The sequence below is a fragment of the Populus trichocarpa genome, chromosome 1 (genome assembly GCF_000002775.5).
Source record: "Populus trichocarpa isolate Nisqually-1 chromosome 1, P.trichocarpa_v4.1, whole genome shotgun sequence".
Taxonomy (NCBI): Eukaryota; Viridiplantae; Streptophyta; class Magnoliopsida; order Malpighiales; family Salicaceae; genus Populus; species Populus trichocarpa.
Genome location: NC_037285.2, coordinates 33,790,554 through 33,813,311, shown reverse-complemented (window position 1 = coordinate 33,813,311; position 22,758 = coordinate 33,790,554). Strand labels below are relative to the sequence as shown.

The 22,758-nt window shown below is 30.7% G+C and overlaps 3 protein-coding genes and 1 non-coding gene across 4 annotated transcripts; 2 read left to right on the top strand and 2 right to left on the bottom strand.

Moving 5' to 3' along the window:
- The first annotated feature begins 10,400 nt into the window (after positions 1-10,400).
- TRNAS-UGA (transfer RNA serine (anticodon UGA)) lies at positions 10,401-10,482 on the top strand. Its single transcript has one exon. It is a non-coding gene; the product is annotated as a tRNA-Ser (tRNA).
- A 1,000-nt stretch (positions 10,483-11,482) lies between these two features.
- On the top strand, positions 11,483-12,027 carry LOC7456239 (uncharacterized). The gene has a single exon (XM_024596400.2). The coding sequence runs from the start codon at positions 11,623-11,625 to the stop codon at positions 11,833-11,835; it is 213 nt and encodes a 70-aa protein (XP_024452168.1). The 5' UTR covers positions 11,483-11,622; the 3' UTR covers positions 11,836-12,027.
- Positions 12,028-12,968: 941 nt separating this feature from the next.
- LOC7495794 (uncharacterized) lies at positions 12,969-13,431 on the bottom strand. The gene has a single exon (XM_002300078.4). It carries the CDS (start codon positions 13,288-13,290, stop codon positions 13,084-13,086), a length of 207 nt encoding a protein of 68 aa, XP_002300114.1. The 5' UTR covers positions 13,291-13,431; the 3' UTR covers positions 12,969-13,083.
- Positions 13,432-16,866: 3,435 nt separating this feature from the next.
- Positions 16,867-17,440, bottom strand: LOC7495795 (uncharacterized). The gene has a single exon (XM_002300079.4). The coding sequence runs from the start codon at positions 17,151-17,153 to the stop codon at positions 16,941-16,943; it is 213 nt and encodes a 70-aa protein (XP_002300115.2). The 5' UTR covers positions 17,154-17,440; the 3' UTR covers positions 16,867-16,940.
- Between the last annotated feature and the right edge of the window lie 5,318 nt (positions 17,441-22,758).

Sequence of the window (22,758 nt, the reverse complement as noted above, 5' to 3'; positions counted from 1 at the left end):
TTTTAAACTTGTGATCTAGATCATTAAATTGAAAGTATCAATCATAGAAAAATGATGAAACTCAATCCATACCAAACCTAGCCTATCGTTGAATGACGAATTATCACATTTATCACTATTGTTGTTGTTGTTATCATTATTTTTACCATTACTACTATTATTAATAAGCAATATTATTATTATTAGTACTACTACCACCACTACTGTTGTTGTTGTTATTATTATATTATCACCTTCACCATTATTATTATTATAAATTCTATTAGCATTTTTACTAATTTCCTACTATTATCCGTATTACTACTACTATTGTTATTATCACTACTACTACTATCATTAGTATTTTTATTATCATTATTCTTATTATTATTATTACTACTACTACTACTATTAATACTAATATCACAACTATTATTTTTACTATCATTGTAATTATTACTATTATTATTACAATAACAAACTATTATTATTACCACCACCACCACCACCACCACCACCACCACCACCACCACCATTATTATTAGTATCATTTTCATCATCATCATTGTTGTTGTTATACTGTTGCTACTACTCATACTAATATTATTATTATTATTATTTTCATAAATAATATTACTATTTTTTTTTTATTAGCATCATTACCATTACCATTACTATTATTGAAAAAAAAAAACAACCATGAACTTGATTTGAAGGATAAAATTAAAAATCATAATTTTTTTGACAAAAGGGTAAAATAAAAAAAAGATATCAAAAGAAGAAAGACTAGATTGAAATTATTATTATTATTATTATTGGAAAAAAAACTATAAACTTGATTTGAATGAAAAAAATTAAAAGTCAATAACAATGAGGACAAGAGTACATTTCCCGAGGGGGAAGAAAAGGGCAACCGAAGATGTGTGTGCGCGCGCGTGTGTGAGAGAGAGAGAGAGACTTTGCATTGCATTTTGCATGATGTAACATAAATTATTATTATTAATTTTTTTGAAATTAATTAATTTAAGTTAATTAATTAAATTTTTAAAATTAATTAATCTAATAATTATGCATGACACCTCGTGTCAACTTGCAATTTTCTTCTCTCCATGATTTTTCTCTTCAAATTTCTTGTTTATGTTTATCGTAAATAAAATAAAACTTTTTAATAAATTTATTAAAGTTTTTGTTTACAAGTTTAAGACTTTATTATATCCCGAAGTTATATTATTTTAATTCTACAATAAATATAATAGAGCCAATTAATACTTTAAAAAAATAATTTTCACGATTTAAAATATATTTTCTATACACACTGACATTACATGTCATGCATGCAAAATGTGTTTTGGTTGAAGGATAAAAGAATTTTTAGCTTGAGTGTTAATCAAATTAAGATTTTATTTTGAACGGTTTTAAAAATTGATTCACTACATCGATTAATTGTATTTAAAAGAATAAGTTCCTTTATGTGTTGTATTGCGAGGGGCCGATCCCTCTTAATATTTTTCCTCTTCATTTCAATTTAATTTTCCAAAACTTTTATCTTTTATATATAAATATTGCTTCATTTCATAATAATAAAAAAATAACAAAATAATAAACAAGCCACTATACAAATAATAATCTTTGAAATAGCTTTTTTAAATAAACAATCTAAGAAAGTCACTCATGTATTCATAACAACACGTGCTTGTGTTTAATGCACACGCGCACACGCTAATATTATCTATCTTCAAAAAAAATATAAATTTTAATATATATTATAATTTATTGGTTAATTGTTTCTACTAAGTTTTGTTTCTATTTGATGATTAGGATGATCTCAATTTATTTTATATATTAATTGAGACTAAATCATTTTCTTAAACAATTCTAAATACATATTTTTTTTTTGTTTTAGAGCATTAATTCAGATAAATATATAAATTATTTTGATTATTGACTTTGATATTTGAATTAAAAAAATCAAGGAAGGAAGTAAACCTCCTTGATCATTAAAAAAATAAAAATAATAAGTGTTATTTTTTAAATAAAAATTAACAAATGATTTCATCAATTTCTTTTTTATCTTTTAAACGATTTCAATATACAATTAAAACAATTAAAAAGATAAAAGAATAAAATACAAATGCTAGTTCACATGAAAAAAATATATATATATCTCTCATTTACTCTCTCGAATTCTTATTTTACAAATATCTGGGAGGGTTATTTTAACGGCATATTGAAAGATTATATATATATATATATATATATATATATATATATATATATATCAATTAGAGATTTTTCTTTTGTTTTTAATGGTATAGGTAGTTTAGGTCCGTTTTGCGCACAGAAGTTAAATCTCTATTTGGTCAAATTTTAGGTAAACCATGAATTTTTAAATTGATGTATTCGTAAGATTTTTTTTCCAGCTATTTTAAAATTTTAAATTCAAAATGATAACACAAGAAAAACATTAACCCACCAACTAAGCTAATTCTCCAAGCTATGAAGCATCGGCACGAATAAGACACAATATAGATATGTGATACGTCAATTCTTGAAAAACTAAGATATTATATGCTATTAAAACATTATTTTAATATTCCACGCTCTCTCTCTCTCTCTCTCTCTCTCTCTCTCTCTCTCTCTCTCTCTCTATATATATATATATATATATATATATATATATATATATATATATATCAATTAAGTATTACAAATAAAAACAACCAACTAAAATTAAAAAAAATACTAAAATAATGAAAAAGTATTACACAGACCCGGTTCATCATCTAAAATCATGGATCAAAATTATATAATTTTATATTTTACTAAATTCGTCAACATACATTATTAATTATTTTACTTTATAATTATGGCTCTGCCATTAAATGAGAAAAACTTTGCGTTCCAAATATGATTTATTTAATAGATGATTTGAATAAGTTTAATGATTTATAATAGTCCTATTAATCTAGTTCATGATTTTTTATGATGGATTGAGTTCGTGTAATAATTTCTTGTAAAATCATTAAATTATAATAATGATAAGAATGTTTAAGTCACACATTTTAATTACATGAGTGTTTGTGAAAACATTTTCAATGGTTAAAAGAGTTGCATTTATGTTAATGAAGTTTTCACGAGTGTTGAATTTCATACTTTTGTATTTTTAAAGCATTTCTAAATATTACATACATATATAAAAGGTATTTTAAAATATTTCTAATTACCCATTACTTGTATGGAAATATTAAATCAAATATCGGGATATGATATAAAGATATGCATGGGTTTTTAAGTTTTCAAACTTTATAACTTTTAATATTATAATAGAATAACGTTTGGTTACTGTTTAAAGATAATAAAAATAGAAAAAATATAATAGAATATGACATAAACATAGAGACAAAATTATATTTAATAGTAGTGTAAAAGATAAAGTGTTTGTCTTTATATCATGTTTATTTGATGGTGGAAAAAATAAAAAATATATAAAAATATTTTACCCTTCATATATATTATTATCAAACTTATATATTTTAAAAAATAATTAGATATTATTATTTTTCTACTTTAGTTTATATTGAATATTCAAATTAATAATAGTAAAATAACTCTAGTTATAAAACTTAGACCGACCTGATGGGTCGACACAGGATACGAAGCCCAGATTGGTCTAGGTTTCGAAAATAAATGAAGGATTGACCCAACCTCACCAAATAAAAAATTCAATTTGACTCGTGACCTGGGTAAAACCCGGTCAAAACTTGATTAAAAAACCCATTGACTTTTTTTCTTGAAATTATTTTTGGTCAGAATGATGTTGTTTTGATCATTTTAAAAAAAATTAAAGTTAACCCTCCCAACCTATAATCTTGGCTTTGCCATGGGTCTATTCTAGATCGGTTTTTAAAATTATGATAATAACTATTTTTATTCTTACATGCCTTGCTTGTACAATTTTGAAATTAAAAGTTTTTTTTGCAATGATATTTTAGGGATAAAAAATATTGTTTTTAGATATATGTTTTTTTTTGTACCTCATGTTTAAGAAGTGTAGAAATTCACTCCAAAATTATCCTATGAATATATTTATTTTTATATCCTTATCTCTTTAGTTAAACATGTTTTTATCTCTACGGTCTTCATCTCTTTTATTACGAGATAGTAAACAAACGTTACCTTAAAAATGAAAAAAAATAAAATTATAACTTAACCTATGTACTTTAACAAAACTAATTAATTAATAATCATAATCTTAGAAATTATATATTTAATTCATATATTTTAATATTTACTTATAATTTAGTTTTATATAATTTCATGTTTTTAATTTAAATTTATTTTGTTTCATTGTTTTTGAAAAAAAATAAAGAAAAGAGAATTAGGTAAAATAGAGAAATTTTATAATGTAAAAAGATACTTTTTGGAGCAAAAACTGCTAAATTGAAGATGTTTAAGATCATCCAATGAACTATTCAATTATTTATAGTGAAACGATGACTGATTAATTAGTTTTAAAAAATTATAAAAATTAGGCTAGTTAATAAATCGTAGAGACTTTATATATGCTTCTTGTAAAAGAAACGAAAAAAGAAAAAGAAACATATATACTGCTTTCCTTTTAGGATTTAAAAAAGAAAGAAGAGAGACGGACTATATCAAATAATATGTCTTTAATTCAATTAAACAAAAAATTAATAGGAAACGATAATAAATATATCAATTTTAAAAAAATAATAATTATGATAACCTAAAGAAATTTTTTTTAAGGTCATTTTAGTCATTTCACCGTGTATTTTAATTTCTTATAATTATATATTATTATAATGAATTATATTTTTAAGTATGAAGCTATAATGTTTTTTCAAGAAGTTTTAGCTTTTTTTAATAAATGATAAAACTATCTAATGAAAATATCTTTAAAATATAAAATTATTTTCATAATGCGTACAGGCAAAAGAGAAAGAAAATCAACCTTCTTTTTAACAGGAAGAAAACACTGCTGAAGTTAAAATACAATCTACTGCTTAACAAGAGCATAATACTAGTTTATATGCCCCCGCATTGTATTGGAAAAGGGAGGATTATTTTAAATATAAAAAATATTTAGGTCTCATAAAATTATTGATAGCATTATTAAATTTTAAAATATATTTGTTTTGAATCTTTTTTCATCAAAACAATTTTTTTTATTAGCGTAGCTTTTATTTATCTTAGCGAACACAATGTTTTTAGCTAAAATTATTATTTTTATTAAAAAAATATTTTATAATTGTTAATGTAAATTAAAAAAAAATCAAAATAATATGTTTATATTTTATATGTGATTGAAAGCTAAAAAAATCATAAATATAATAAAATCATGTTTAAAATCTATTTAGAAATTTAAAGAATAAAAGCGGATCTAAATCAAGCTTTCCTGAACAATTTATTATTAGTATTATTATTTTCATATTAGATACATAATAATTATATAAAATAAAAGTAAAAATTTATAATAACATTTAAAAACCATGTTAAAATTAAATAATAAATAAACCTAATAATGTTTTTTAGAATGCAATAAAAACCAAGGGAAAAACAAAATAAAGCCTAGTGCTTGTGTAGTACCTAGGCCCGTGACAGACGCTCTATTCCCACACGCTATTCAACTGTTACAACATGTACTTGTTATTAAAATAATTAAATAAATATATTAACTTATTTTACTATTTATATAAATAGTAAAATAAGCATTAAAAAAAAATTGTTTTTAGTGTTGTAGAATAATGGTTAAGATTCCATAGCTTACCACTCACAGCAATCACTGGATGGCATTTCTCACTCAGAGCAAATTAATCGTGGGACTATAAAGTTAGATCCTTCTCGTGGTCATGTCTAATGATTTGTCGGGTTCTTCATAAATATAATAAAATCTCATGCAAAACATGTTGAAATAAGAGTAAATTATAAATTGGTCCTTCTAGTTTTTAGTTTTTTTAAAACGAGTCAAATAGTTTTTATTTAAAAAACTAATTAATTATTTTTTAAATAGTGTTGATCATGTTTAGTTTAATTTATTTTGTTTTAAAAAATGTCTTCTTTTCTTATCATTTTTTTTATAGTATATACTTGGTTGTTTTCCTTTTCTACTTCTCAAATCATAAAAAAATGAAAAAGAATACGGAATGGAAGAAAAGAATTAAGCTAAAAATAGATTTTAAAACATAGGAAGTAATTAATTAATTTATAAAATTAAGAAAAATATTTAGTTTGTTTTGCAAGACTAAAAGGACTAATTTATAATTTAATTCACGAAGCATGTGGTGGCAGATAAGGACCACCAAGTTATCGATCAGTCAATGTTCTCTGCTGTATTGAAGAACACCTCCTTCCTCCTATCTTCTTCTTCGAGTAAATAAATGAATTGATACATAAACGGTCCTATCAAATATGAAATAAAATATAAAACTAAGCAAGCAAAATCCTCCCTCGTGATTCGTGATTTTCCTTGATTGACGTTGACATTTTGCATGACAGGTCAGTGTCATCGGCACAGTGAGCTGGAGGGAGTCATGCATGCATCGACCCCTCCTCTTGATGTGGATTTTGACGCCCTTGGCTACCTTTGCAAGTCGTGTGGTGTGCCTTGGCCACCCCTATATCCACCGTCTGGGAGCAGAAACTGTGTCAAGTTATAAAATGCCCCTTCAGGCAGCAAAAGGTCAGATAGCATCCACGAGAGACAGCAGCCATCCCTCTTCTTATCCAACATGATTTGCAGCGTGGCCGGTTCATCGTCATCGGAACAAGATTTCGAGTTAATTGTCCAGCAAGTGGGCATACGGGGATATTTACTAGTTGCTAATTAAGATTTGGAGGGCTTTGTGCATCATGTTCACTATTAAAAAAATCATTTTATTTATAATATTTGTATTATATGATCTGTATCCATCCGTTAAAATTAAATAATATAGATATTATATATAATAATAAATCAGGTTTGGATGTTTTAAACCCGATCAACTTGGTGTAACTCGAAAATTCTATACTCCTTTTATTTTTATATTATTTAGAAATATTTTAGTTACAAGGTTTTTATCAGTGAGATTCCTATTAGATTTCTTTAACGAAACAAAAAATATATTATTTCTTTGCTGGAAAAGAGGGTGGAGATATCTAGAATTTAAAGATGGTATAAAGTATAAAAATTATATCTAATATTGGAATATCCATAAAAAAATTAGCCGAGTACAAAATATATAACCAGTTCTTGTCTAAAAAACCAAATGGATAAAATTTATAAAATATAAAAAACTAAGTTTAATACAATTATAAATTTAAACCCGAACCAACCACGGGCCATGAACAACCTTACATACTGTTCATTACTTACAATTATGTTGATGTACCATCCCAACGTGGTACATCCCAACGTGGATCACATTTGATTTCTTTCTATTGTACATTTCATTTGTTTGTTTGTTGTTAGTCCAAATTACAATCCCCACTTACGTGGGCATTGCTTATAATATAAGGGAAAAAGAAGAAGAAGAGCATATTATATTAAAGCCAGCCTTTTTCCTTCTTTTCCTTTTTCTTTTTGACAAGGGACAACTTTCGAAAATCTAATCAGTAAAGGCTGGACAACCAAAAATAATCAATTTAAAAATTTCAACTCCAGTTGTTTTTTGTGGCCCTATGAGCTCGAAATTTTTTAAATTAATCTAATTTCTTTCGTCAATGGTTATTTTATAGTCTCTTTTATATATATATTGGGTTTTTATTATATATGCAATGAAAGTAATAAAATAAAATTATTATTTGAAAGTTTCTAATATCTTATTAAACAGATTTAAAATAATTTAAAGATTTATTATTTGAAAATCTGATTTTTTTTTGCTTTAAATAATTTTTTAAAGATTGAGTTGTCGTAACTATAACACATCCAATTGTTTAGTCTCCAACGATAATTCACACGGACTTCCAGTAAAAAATCTTGTAAATCTATTTTTCTATGACTTACATAGTTTTTTCTGTTTAACAAACAACTGCTAAAAAATAAAAAAACATAACTTACTATTTATACAAAATTTTTATAAATCGATAAAATATCAATTCTCCCTTTAAATAATATACATATATTAATTCAGGACAGTTTTAGAAATGAACTTAATCAAATCTTTACTTGATTTTTCTAGATTTAAAAATATAATATCTGTATTAATTATATTTTAATTAAATCATGATTAAATTAATTTAATTTCCGACTAATAATTTTTAACGTGTATAATTTTTTAAATTTTTAAATGAATGGAGATGTCAATTTTATTTGATTAATTAAGTAGAGAATAAAAATAGTTCCATGCATGAATGGACATGTTATATGATCAATTAGACAAGTGTAGCCATCTGCAAAACGATTCTTCTCCACCAACTCTCGTACCGTCGGATCAAGTGGGCGGCGGACCATTCATTTGAATAATGAACTATGGTTTAAATATGTTAGTGAAAAAGAAACAATAGAAAACAAATTGGGTTTGGTATATAGTCGTCGTCGTCATCATCATCGATTTTCTTGGATTTCTATTAAAATAATTTATAACGGTCCACTATCAGTTTTAGTGGCTGTTTGGGAACGTGGCTGCGGGCGAGGTTCACCCGCAGCCACGTTAATTAACGTTTGGTAACCCAAAAAAAGTTGCTTTTGGTGGGTAGGACCCACATGAAACCGGAGTTTCATGAGAAGCAGCATTTTGCTGCTTCTCGTAGGGAAAAAAGCAGAATAGTGGAGCATGGCTCCACAGTGGAGCCATGCTCCACTGTTGCACTGTTCACTTTAGTGAACAGTGTTGTTTTTTTTTTTTTTTTTTTTTGAAAAACATGGCAGAAAGTTTAGTTTTTTTTTTCTCGAAAAACCAGTATAGTTAATTGATTTCACTCGTATTGTTCATGTGAACATGAACAATATTTTTTTTTTAAAAATTAGTTTAAGGTGAATTAAATTTACTCGTATTGTAATCTCAATTTTATTCCTGATAATATTTTACCTAATTTTATTACACGCTCAAAAATTCATAAAAACTGTAGTTCTTGTCGAATGAATTTTGTACGTAATGAAATTGTAAATTTTTTTTAAAACAATTGAGTTTTACTCGAAAAACTAGTATTTAATATTATTTAATAACACTACATAAATTAGAAGGATATCACATGATGACGTAGCATTTGTGAAATTTGATCGCAATTCCAATTATGTTATTGCCGGGTTCGACCCAGTTAAAAAAAATTCAGTTTTTATTTTTATTTTAATTGTGTTTTATTCAAAAAATTAGAAAGATATCGCTTGATGACGTAACAAAAAATTCAGTTTTTGTTGTTGCGTGCTTAAGAAACCATGAAAAATATAGTCATTGTTGGATAAATTTCGTATGTGATGACATTGCATATAGTTTAATGGAATAATAAAAAAAAAATGATATCAATATTATTTATTTCATGATGTAATAATAGTAGTTAAATCTACAATATTTAAATTAAAAATATTTTTTAATTATTTTATAACCTCAATTTGAAAAGCATTTTTTTAACCAAACACATTAAACTACTTTTTGTTCAACCTCAATTTCAACCACAGTTTTAACCAAACATATATTTTTCCAACCCAACCTCAACTAAAAGTACTTTTTATAAAACAACTTTTTTAAAACCACAACCACAACAGCAACCACAATACCAAACACGCTCTTAGCCTCATTTTGCTCAATCATAGCGGGGATCAAAACTTATCTTCATATGTAGTAGTTACTAGTTAGCCTAGTGGGATCATTCAATGCCACTACCTAGATAGTAAATGTTTTTTTTTTTAAATATTTTTTATTTAAAAATAAATTTATTTATTTTTTAAAATTTATTTTTAATATCAGCACATCAAAATGATTTGAAAAATATATATATAAAATTAATTCAAAATAAAAAAATTAATTTTTTAAAATATAAAAATAAACAAATTCTTCCGACTTAGTCACGTTCCAAAAGCCTTTGCATTAAAGGAGTCATCATGAAGAGTTTCTCAACTACCAAAAAATAAAAAAATAAATCAAGCTACCATATCACCGTTGACATAATGTTTTTAATTTTGATTTTTGAATTTCATTTATAATTGAAAACTTATTTTTCAATTATAAGTTAAAAGTTTGAAATTTTAATTAAATTAAAATTATTACTCAATTTAGTAACAATTTTTTTATTCAGATAAATATATTATTCATATTTATAATTATTTTGAATAAAAAACCGAAAAATAATTTAAATTAATTTGCGAGCGTCATGTAAAATACAAAGTCAATTTGTTCTTTGATGCAAATGTCATTCTGGAGTAGTTGCTTGCTGAGTTGAAGATAATAAAAATAATCAAATTAATCCAGGAACAAGAATCAAATAACGTCGATATGTCCGAGTGGTTAAGGAGACAGACTTGAAATCTGTTGGGCTTCGCCCGCGCAGGTTCGAACCCTGCTGTCGACGGATAGATTATTTTTACTCCATTTTATCGAACCACATTACCAGTTCAACAGACCAATCTGCTCTTCAAACCCTTAACCTCACTGTCTTTCTCTAGCGTAAACACCTTGGGCATTGCACGCTGAGCATAAACACGCCAATCTGAATCGAGAAACTGAAAATACCCAGAGTCTTATAATTTGGATCGTTGAAGAACCTCACGCCACGGCTCTCCTTTGTCCATATCGTCTTCAAAGGGATTCGATGACCACAGTCACGATAATGTAAAAATCTTGATTTTTATAAACATTATGCGACTCTTTCGGATGATTTTATCAGAAAAAGTCATAAAAAAGGAGCAAAAATGGAACCAATTGTTAAATTATTGGTTGAATAACAGCAACAGAAACCCCTCTTTTAATTTTCTTAATTAACGGGTAATGATGGGGTTTAAATGGGAGCTTGAATTGAGTTTGATCTTCACATGGCTCTAATCTATACCCTGAGTTTGATCTTGCATGCAGGGATTTCGAATCGCTAAATGCTAATGGGTTGATTTGTTCTTAGGAGGAAAGGAAGTGGGAGGGTATAGATGATGGGGACTTCATTTCAAAGATTGGAGTCCAGGTTCTAATGGGCCATGATGGGGCTCTGTGGATTAAAGATGGAATGATCCACACTGTGGGACTCAATAATAACAATCTCCTTTAATGATGGTTTAACCAGGATTTCAAGCTCATGTCCACGAATCATTATTCTGAAGTGGAAAATATTCATCAAGTGGGCTTTAGTCGTGTGGGACAGCACAACTGGCCGTGTTATTAGTCTATCCACATCTTAGGACAGCGGTGTGATGATCTTGGAGGAGATCCACAAAAAGTTAGCGCTGTGTTTCTATCTCATAAGGTGCTTTTGAGCAATCCAAACGAGGTAGATTAAGTATTTAGGTGGAAGTTTCCTTTTTAGTTGTAGTGCATGTGATGGAGCTAAGCAAATGTGAACCCGAAGCTTGATTCTCTAACCTTCACTTTTCCTAGTCATCAATCCTTGTCCGTTCTCCTTAAAGCAATACCTTGCCTTTATAATCCCATTTTCTCAAATCCACGATTTCAATTTAATTACAAGAGAGAATTGAGACCCACAGAAAGGAAAGCAAGAGAGAAGATGTCGGATTGGGGACCGGTATTTGTGGCGGTGGTGCTGTTTATACTCTTAACACCAGGTTTGCTGATTCAGATACCGGGTCGTCAGCGATTAGTTGAGTTTGGCAACTTTCAGACCAGTGGAGTTTCCATACTGGTTCACTCCATCCTCTACTTTGCTCTCATTTGCATTTTCTTGTTAGCTGTTGGTGTCCACGTGTATGTAGGTTCATAGCCTTCGAATGCTGATCTGCCTGTCACACAGGGATGTGAGACTTAATCGTTCTGATTTTCTTGAATTGTGATAACTCTGCTTTTCTTTTCCCATTTATGATAGATGTTTTGAAACTGATTCGTGTAGCAAATCTTTGTACTTGATTTCTTTAGTTAAATCTAATGCAGTTCTGTCTTTGCTTTGTGGTTTCAAGTTGGAATTCTTGGCTAAATCAATTAACAGACGAGACTGGATTTACTTGCAGAGCAACTTCATAAACATGACACATATTTCAAGCACAATGGATTGTATATTTAGGAAGCACTACGCACCATAGGTTGGCTTTTGCCTGTCACTGAAGAACTGTTGCTAGTGAGAGAGAAGCAAAAATTTAGGTTGATGATGACTAGGGGTAACTTGAATGAAAGTGGATTAAAAAGGGTTGGAGGATCTGGAATCTTTGCATAAGCACGGCCAGTGAAGATAGAGACTGAGGGATCGCAAGGCAAGAAAAGTTAAAGGAACATATCAATTTTCTTCATGCTAGGTGCTCTTTGTGTACACCATCTATGCTTGATTGAAAGACCTGATTTTTCCAAGATTTGCTTTAGAAACCGCAACTTGCATAGCTCAAATGGCAGCCAGATGGGTTGTTTGTATAGTGCTGGATCCTTGCTGTTTATGGTTTTATCTATTTGGTAATATTCATTGTTTGTATACAATAACCATCACCAAACGTTCGGGTCCAGGATGTAGCTGACAATTCTCTGTTAAAACGTGGAGATCAAACTGGTACATCGTGAGAGAATCAGGCACTGCATTTTGAGCACTATGCTTTTTTTTTTCTTTTTCTTTTTTTATGAAAAAGTGTGTCAGATACCTATGAGGCTATGATACCCTCTTGTCCCATTTCCATTTTGTCGTGATCCACAACCACCATTTTCAAAGTGATCTTGACTACAGAGCTTTTTGGACTAACCAGCTATTGCTTTCCTGCATGTTACTCGTGATGCTGGGTCACAGGAACACCATCCTGTACAAAAGCACATGTTTGTGTCATATATGCCTGGGAAAGCTAAACTCTTTGTTCGAAGAGTTGCTAGAGATGGCTGCGAGCATAAGAACAACCAAAACCTACAGAGATTTTGTACCCCTTCAGCAAAATTCAGATTTTATATAGCGCACAACAATATGCTAATTGAAAAGAGAAGAGCAACCTAATTATAAAAATCCCAGCAGAGCATAAGAGCACTAAACACTGCATGTAGACTAGACATAAAGGTGGGCGTGAAGAGCAACAAGAAACAAAATAAGAAGCAGACCGTAGATAACCAAATGAACAAACATGGCAGCTAAACTTGTCTTCATATTCATGAAATCAAGAGGCCGTTCCTTCCCTGGCATTTGAAAGACCAGCCCTGGTGACAAAAATGCAAACAAAGCAGCAGCTATAAGAGGAGCAGCCCAATCCTTCATTCTAAAATCTCTAAATTCGTTCTTTTCAGCTCAACTTTTGAAAGACTTGGGAGGGGGAGGAGGGGGAGGAGGAGGAGAATGAAGCAAAGCATACCAAAAAGGCTTTGGTTACTATATTTTTATATCTTCCTTTCAACTCCCAGAGAGAGGGTAGTTCTTTACTAGTTTATTTAGAATAATTAAATAAATTGAATTCGCAGAAGACATAAAATTTAATTTATTAATTATTTTATATTAGTCTTGTTATCTTTATCTTATTTCTTTAAAGGTATTTTTTTTAAAATGAATATTTTAGAAATATTAATTTTTTAAAAAAATTATAAATTAGAGTAGTTAATCTCTGATTTATTTTTGTAGATTAAATTTTATTTAGAATTTAATTCTTAATACTGATAAAGATTCCGAATATATTCGAGAATAGAATTCCATGAACACAGTAGATGAATTATCTTATCAATCATATACTTTATAAGCTTTTTTTGAGCTAGTTGTATGGCTTGCTGGATAAGGGAGAGTGTCATTTTCTATGGATGTCAGGGCCATAATGGAGAAAATTGATTGGATTCTAATCAGTTGCATACCAGATGGCAGTATGGTTAAACGCACCATCACCTTTAATTATATTTTTTTTTAGTTTAACGTGGGTGTCCGGGCCAGTTTACGCGCACCTCAACTAATCCCACGAGCCCTGAAGTTAACGATCATGTAAGTCTCCAGTGGCCATCATATGAGCAACCACAGGGCTCGAACATGAGACCACAGAGGGAGCAAACCTCTTGGTCCCAAGCTCTTACCACTGGACCACCACCTAGATGGTTCCTTTAATTATATTAATAAGAGAGGTGGTGGCCAGTAGTAAGAATTTGGGATCAAAAGATTTGTTTTTTCTGTGATCTCAGGTTCGAATCCTATGGTTGCTTATATGATGGCCACTGGAGGTTTACATGGTCGTTAACTTCAGGGCCTGTGGGATTAATCGAGGTGCGCGCAAGCTAATCCGGACACCCACGTTAAACTAAAAAACTAAAACAAAACAGAGAATATTTGATTGTGATAGTTTTTATTTTCCTGTAATTATAAAATAAATTATTTGATTAATCAAATAATTCTTGTTTTTATATTAAATTGTGTTTTAAACCTTCACTATTTTATAATAGTTAAAATAACTGTTTTTATTTATTTATTTTGCATGTAAATAATTGTGTTTTAAACCGCAACAAAAGCTATATATATATATATTCTAAAAGTTTGTAGGTCCCATCTGCTTGCATTATTGTCTTCAGCCATAGTGGAATTGGATTGCCATTATTTAGCCTTTCTTAATTTTGTCCACTGTATTTGAGTAAATTATAAATTTATCCCTCTTGTTTTAAGAAATGAATTAATTGGGTTTTTTTTCTATCATTTCATGCTCTTTTCCAATATATTTTATTTAAAAAAATAGAAAAAAAAAGATATTTATGGAAATTTATAATTGACTTCATTATCACGCTACCTCACTCCCTTGAAAGCTGGTGAATAGCCGTTAAGCATGGCTTTTAATGAGTTTTTCCATCACTGGGGCCCATTCTCGAGATTAACAATATCTAATGTCCTTATTATTTATATCAAGTCATGGGCCTGGGCTTTTCTTTTGAAGATTCTTTCCTTCCTAAGAAGAACGAGTGATTTACGGATTCAGTCCTTATAGTTTATTAAAACAAGTCAATTCATCCTTATAGTATCAACAATTAATTAAATAGTCTTTTGACTGGGTTGATTGTATACTTTGTTTAATAGTTTTGTATCAAAAAATGAATTCTTTTCTTATTAATCTTTCATTATTATCTTTTTTTTCCTTTCTATTTCTTAAATAAAATGAAAAAATAAATCAGAAGAAAATCATGAAATGAATGAAAAGATTAAGTTTAAAATAGGAATTAATTTCAAAATCAATTTATTTTTTTATTTTTATTTTCTATTTCTCAAAAAAAAATGAACGAAAAGATTAAATTTATATAGTTTTGAAACAACAAGAATCTATCATTTTTTGTTGTTGAAGAAAATAGAAGGAGGAGGGTACCAGAAACGACGTCGCTCATTCCTGTTTTGACGGTCACCGACCAAGGAAAATGACGCACACTGCTTTTCTTGTGCTTTTAACTACTGTTTCAGGTTCCCATATCCCAAAAGCCACCCTCGAAGCTTGACAAAGATTAAAAAAAAAGGAAAAAGAAAACCTCTTCACTTCCACCTTAGCCTCGTCTTCAAGCTAGCTTAACGAAATTACCACTTCTCTTAAAAACAAGTAAAGAACTAAACAACCCCACCTGTCTTTTGAGCTACATAAATGGCAGACTGGGGGCCAGTGGTAATTGGGGTGGTGCTGTTTGTGTTGCTACAACCTGGTCTTTTGTTTCAGTTACCAGGAAACAACAAGCATGTGGATTTTGGGAGTTTGAAGACGAATGGAAAGGCTATAGCTGTTCATACTCTCATCTTTTTCACTGCCTATGCCATTCTCATCTTGGCTGTTCATGTTCACATCTATACTGGCTGATTACTCGAGTACTTGGTATGTTTGTTTGACGACGTTGTTGATGGATGGGCAAGATCTATGTGTCTTTCTATGTTTTTTCTTCCTTTTTTCGCTAAAGAAGAGATAGTCTCTTATAGTTAATGATCATGATCTATTAGAATCTTGGCTGCGAGATAGTCTCTTATAGTTAATGATCATGATCTATTAGAATCTTGGCTGCTAATCTCAGTAATTTGAATAAGAAGCATGAAGCACTGATCTTCTAGTGCTGGGTTGATTAAATGAGTGCTTGAAATTGAATGTGTGGTGTGTTTTTCCATTGATACACGATGCATACATACCATCATCGATATTATTGGGATCCATTGAATGTTTAAAGACTTGTTAATCCTAGTCAGTGTAATCCTTTTAATTTTGTTGTTGTGGAAATTTAGTTAGAAGGCCCATTGAAAAATAAATGCTAAAGGGTTCTTGTTTAAAAGAAAGAAATAAAACAAAAACACAAGGAAATGCCATAGAGTTCCATTGCATCTGTAGGCCGATTAGAATAAAGAGATACTGAAGATCTCTTGTTCGGTCACCATCATTGTCCCAACCTGTGTTTTAGGACCAATTGGCTAAATGATGTAAGATTTTTATTCAGTCTGATCATTTAAGTAGTCAAAATGATATCTTATCTACGGAGTAAAGTAGTCAAAATGAAAATAAATAAATAAAAAACTATAGACTCCAGACCTCAGTTTTGGTGGTAGTTGCACTCAGTCAGCAGTCTCATACCAAATTATAGAGATAAATTGTTCATTAGCAGGATCAATCACTTTATTATATTAATTGAGACAGAGATAATCAATAGGACAAAGAGGGAGATTGCCAGTATCAAGCATCATTTTTAACGAGTTTTGAATCAAAAGAGAGTTTTAGGAAGTGGCAAATCTATTCCCTCTATCCTAGCATGTTGATGCAAAACAGTCCAGACCAAGCAAAGAAGATTTGGTAACACGGAGGAAAAGAGAGAAGAAACTCATGCATAAGAATAAAATGAAAGCAAGCAATGATAATGATAAAGAAGTGGCCTTCGCCTAGAGTGTTTCTGATTGATTACTCATCCCCGCGAAAGAAAGGAATTCTACAATCAGTGGACATGTATGTGAACACCTACTGCAATGATCAAGATGGTGATTATGCAAAAGTATATAACAGCATGAACAAGAATGGCAATCCCACTAGTGTACATGTTCCCAAATTCTACCACTCTTGTTCTTGCTGGTAGCTGGAACAATAGCCCTGGTGATAAGAGGATGAACAAAACCACTGCAACAACAACCGGCCCCCAATCGGCACTCATCTCGTTTTTGTTTTCTCTCTACTCTGATGGAGGTTTAAGCTTTCTGAGTATTGCTTCAAGGTTTGATAAGAAAAGACAACCAAGAGGGTTTAAATATGGAGGAGGGCGAATAGGACTAATTTTCTTGGTGACTAAGGAGGCGGGGATGCGAAACTTAGTGAGAAAGAAGAGGGTTGGGTTATAAAGGGAGGGAAGGTATGCTTTGGTAGTGGGTTTTCTTTATGAAAGCTGAAAGGAAACAACTTTTCTTTCACTAACATCTAATAATTGTTCACTTATAGGCTTCTTTTTGCCTGCTTTAGAGATTAATGGAGGTGGAGCCTTTATAAAAGAAATCATAAAAGAAACAAATGGCTAGGCAGGTGCATGTGTAAAGGGCCAGTTAACTCTGGCGCCATTTTAAATGTTTGCCTGTCTCATTTGTCTTTCTTAGGCAAGGTGAGCAACAGTCTCCTTGATCTATATGTTGAAGCCGTTACTCTTGCCGTTCGGGTTATGGCTTTTTTGACCCTTAGCGTAGGCAGAGACAGAAGGAGTATGTGCTAGTAGATCCTCAAGTACATATTCTAGTAACTAGAAGTCTGGCCGCGACACTTTAACAAGGGCGGGCTTCTATAAACTGACTCTAGAAATTAGTGATCGATCATAAGTCTAGTCAGTGGTTAATAATTAGCAAGATGGTTGACAGTAACTCAGCTTCGATGGCTAAGAGAGTCAGCATACGAAAACAGGGCAAGTTCCTATGATTTATGTGTTGGGAGCTGATGAGCATGCTTAGGCCTGAAATCAGTTTGTTGATTACAGCTCTAGAACCATGGTGTAGTGCCCTTAGAGGCGTTGTTCAAACTCGAATTCAAGCCTTCTCCAGAAAAAATTGCACCTTGCACGTTTCAAAAAGGTGTCTTTCTACAAGAATCCCACTGTGTGCCTTTGTGGATAGTTGATAGAATTTGAATTCAACCTGAGGTTGTATTTCCATTTATGTTCCTATTATTAATTCCTTTTATATTCAAGATTCACTAATTAACCTTAATATCTACTCAACTGGAAGAAACTATGCACTGAAAATCGGAAGATGAGAAAATGCTTCCTTAAACTCTCTGTAACATTACATTTTGTATCTTCCTCGATCTTGCTCTTCCGAATTGAATATGTAAATGAATACCAGACCTATCTTCTAGTTGGACCCCAAGTTGCCAAACAGCAAGAATCAACCAATCACCTACTGCTGAAGAAAAAGCCATGATGTTTACTCTTACTAGGAAATCAAACACCTACAGAATGAAATAGTCAAGCCTCACAAAAAGATCTAAACGTTTCTCAGAGACATCCAGAGGAAAGAGAACTGCCACATCCTGTGCCGTCCATGGGGATGCAGCTAACAAAGCAGAGTCAAATCCAATGCCCCCTTCCGGATATTGACCTTTTCTTTGTCCTTCAGATTTCCATTCCTCCTAAGTTATTTCCCTCATGTCTTTCTCCAGGTAACTCTTTCGCCCCCTGTCTTTATAGTCCCATCCATCTTCTCTGGATTCCGTAACTCCTCACATATCTTCAGCACTTCTCCTCAATCCTCATTGCTCCTAGTGGGTAAGTAATAGAAGGCTCAGACAAAGGAAGGAAGCAAGAAGACTCTGGCAAATGGCACATTGGGGAGCAGTGGTAATAGCTTTGATTCTGTTCACACTGCTGACGTCGGATAGCCGAGTTGTGGATTTCTGCATGGACAAACCAGTGGACTCTCTATGTTTGTTGAAAACGTCATCTTCTTTTGCCTCAACCATTTTTCTCATCGCACTTGGCGTTCATATTTACACAGGATAATATCTTTTCCATTCACCACAACCACGTCAAAACCCTCCTCCGCTTCCGATGCCAACAGCCTTTAGGGTTCATTTAGTAGTTTAGTAGTGTAGTATACAGGCATGGTTGAAACTGTTTTTGCTGATTAATTAGTACACATTACTGTTTTGTATAGGTCCACTAAAAACTCTTTTTAAACCTTGGTTATGAAAAACTACAATTTAAAACTTTTCTTAAACCTATTTTTCAAACTATAACATCAAAAGCCACACACACCAAGTCAAATTTCACTCAGAAAAACAACAGCATCTCTCTTAGCTATAGTCAACAGAAAAAAAAACTCTCCTTTCATAAGCTTCTACTCTTTTCCATACTCATAATGTGTTTTCTTTTTAGTCAATTGTTTACATATTTTCTGGTCAGTGATTTATTAAAAGGATGCTATGTTTGTTGAAGAATGATTAAGTAATGGGATTGGATTTGTTGTGAGTTCTTAAAGTTGAACTCCAAGTCCCACTAGCACACAAGATATCCCTTAAATGGTTGTCATCGTGATGCAGAGAGTTCAGAGAATCAGAGGTACTCACGCAAGCATCCACACAAAACCACGCATAACTTTTGGAAGGTACATAAATGAAAACACTCATTCGAGGTTTTCTGTTTTGAAAAAATACCAAGTAAATGAAACAACGAACAATGTTCTTCTTTTCTTTCAGTTTTCTTACAAAAGAAAGCACGCTATCAATACAAAAGTCATTTAAGCACTCTAAATTTACCTCAAAATTTTCATTCTCCACATGCTAAATTTTTAGACTTCAACAATCTGTAAGTACGCCCCAGCTCATGATTTTTCAAAGCTCGACAAATAATAGAATGGCAAAAGAGTGTTCAGCTTTCCTATCAGGGACATGATGCAGTGGAAAAGGGCAAAAGATGGACTTTCCAAATTCAGACAGATGAGAAACAATAGCAGCAAAATGAAACAACAAAACTAAACAGAAAACCCAAGGCATCAATAAAAAAGCCAATGACAAACGTGACAGACCCAAAAAGCCAGGGAAATTCCAATGAACAATGACGCAAAAGCTGTTGGAGAGACCTGAGCCAGAGCCAATGTGGCCAAGAAGGGGATTTCAGGATTTCAACTATCATAGAACAGAGCTGGGAGAGTGCTCTTGATTGATCATGATCATCTTGTGCTCCCATGTTTCCTTTTCCTTTCTTTCTTGAAGCTAGAGAATGAAAGATAAGGGTGGTTTTTTGTGGTGGGAGAAGTCGCCGGAAAGGTAATTACGCCTGCATGGGTGAATCTTAAAATTCGTAGATGTTCTACTGTACTTTTAAATTAAAGCCACTTTTAGTATTTATTTTATTTAAAATTAGTATTTAGTTAATATTCATTTTGCTTTGAAACTAAATCAATTATTTGCATTTGAAACGAAGGTGTATCCCCACCTTTAATGAAAATCATAATTGTTTATAGTATAGTTTTGTTTTTAGTTAAAATGCAACTTTCTCTATATTTTTTTTAATTACATATTAGTATTTTATGTAACTCCATTTCAAATTTCTTTTTATATCAATGATTTTATTGAATGATGCACGTGTATGTATAATCATCATATTAAAGTTTTTTTTTTTTTAGTTTTCTGAGCTTAAGAACTATTCTCGTAAGAAATATGGATATCTCATGCAAGTTTAATGAGTTATAAATCATTTAATATACACAAAATTAATGTATTTGTTACAATTTTTAAGTATATTAGAATCTTTATTGATAATTTTATATCTCAAAAGCATGATAATTTTATTAATCATTATTTAATTGTTTTAAACATTCATTAGCACAGCATAGTAACCAGTTGCCAACACTATGTTTACTCCACATCACAACACTTAGCAATAAGTCACACCCTAATACTTTTTTGACATATCCATTGTCATACTTTTTTTTTTCTTAAGGATATTTCTAAGCTAGCTTGCATGTTAATCGAGTTCAATAAATTCTTTTTTAGATGATCTTTTAAAGGCTTAACTGCTGGCCCCACTACCAGAAAATTAACAAATACAAATAGAAACATCGATGAAAAAATTATGTCGGTATATTACGATAACCTTTACCGATATAATTTTTCATCTCTGTATTCATTGGTAAACACCAACAGATAGAAAAATTCAATCGGTATATACCGATGACGGAGGATATTATAGTGGGATTCAAAACGACAAATCGTATAGTGACGTGACATTTTTATCGATAGAATGATTAATGAAGTTACTGACGGAATAATTTTGTTGGTAATGTCGTCGGTTATATTTAATTTATGACCTGACGATCGACCCTCCTCTCCCCCTTCTCTATTTTTTCTTTTTCCTTATGTATTTTTTCTGCAACAAACAACCACCCCCTATTCTCAACACAATTCAACCTCCCACAACAAATTCGGTCACCACAATACTCAGTTTGTCAGCGTTCGTGTTTTGATTCAAATTTTATTGAGGATTCTCCACTTTAAGCAAGCAAATATACCTCTTTTTTTTATTATTATTTGAACTCAATTTTAAAATGTTGATTTTTTTGCATATTTTTTGTAGTATATGTATTTTGTTTGGGTGCTTATTTGTTTTATAGTTTTTTCTCATACAAATTTGTTGTATGGATTTATGATTTGTACATGTTAGGGTTTGTTTTAGATTTTGTAAAATTATATTAATTTGTAAATTGATGAAACTTATGTTGAACTTTTGACTTAGGTGTTTTGTGATGAAATAAATTATAACTTATTTAACCGGTCTGTTTTATATTGTCAATTTTAATGTCGAGTTGAAATTTTGGTAGATGTGTAGAAATTTAAATTTATATAATTGATAATGAATTAAGAGTACTATTAAAATAGATTGAATAAGTTTGAGCTAAATCAATATTTTTGTAAATTATTTAGTTAACATAGTTAATTAATACATGTTGTCATCATTATTTTATATAGGTTTGATATAAGCAATAGATGATCATTCATGGATGTATAGAGATTTACCCTAAGGGTTGCGGAGGATGAAGTATTGTAATGTGGTTCGGAGTTTTATTAATTACGCATTATCTAATCTGAGAAATATTAGTGGAAGGGGTATTAAATGTTCATGCAAGAGGTGTAAAAATAAAAAAAATTCTCGATCCAGATATTGTAACGATGCATCTTCTACAAAAAAAAGGTTTATGGAAAAATACTTGTGTTGGTATGAACACAGAGAACCATATGTTCCTCACGATACCATGGTAGAAAGAATGGTTGGGTCAACTTCTAGTTCTAGCAACATGCATGAAGTTGTAGATGACAATAGTAATCCTTATAAGAATATGATTATGGATGCGATGAGAATGAATCATGTTTATGCCAGTCAATGTCCAATCGTAGATGAAGAACCTAATATAGACGCGACCAGGTTTTTTGATCTTTTAAAAGATTCTAATGATTCGTTATGGGATGGTTACACAAATCACAGTAAATTATCGGTTGTTGCACATGTGTTCAACATCAAGTCAGATCATGAGTTGAGTAAGGCCGGTTGTAACAGAATTGTCAAATGGACGAGAAACATTTTACCTGAAAGGAACAGACGGAAAGAGAACTTCTATGCTGCTAAATCCATGATGAAACCCCTCGGTTTTGGATACCAGAAAATTAACACGTGTCAAAACTTCTGCATGTTATATTACCTTGAAAATACAGAGTTAACCGAGTGTAGAACATGTGAACATTCTCGTTATAAACCCATGATTGGCAGGGAAAGACTTTTATCGAAC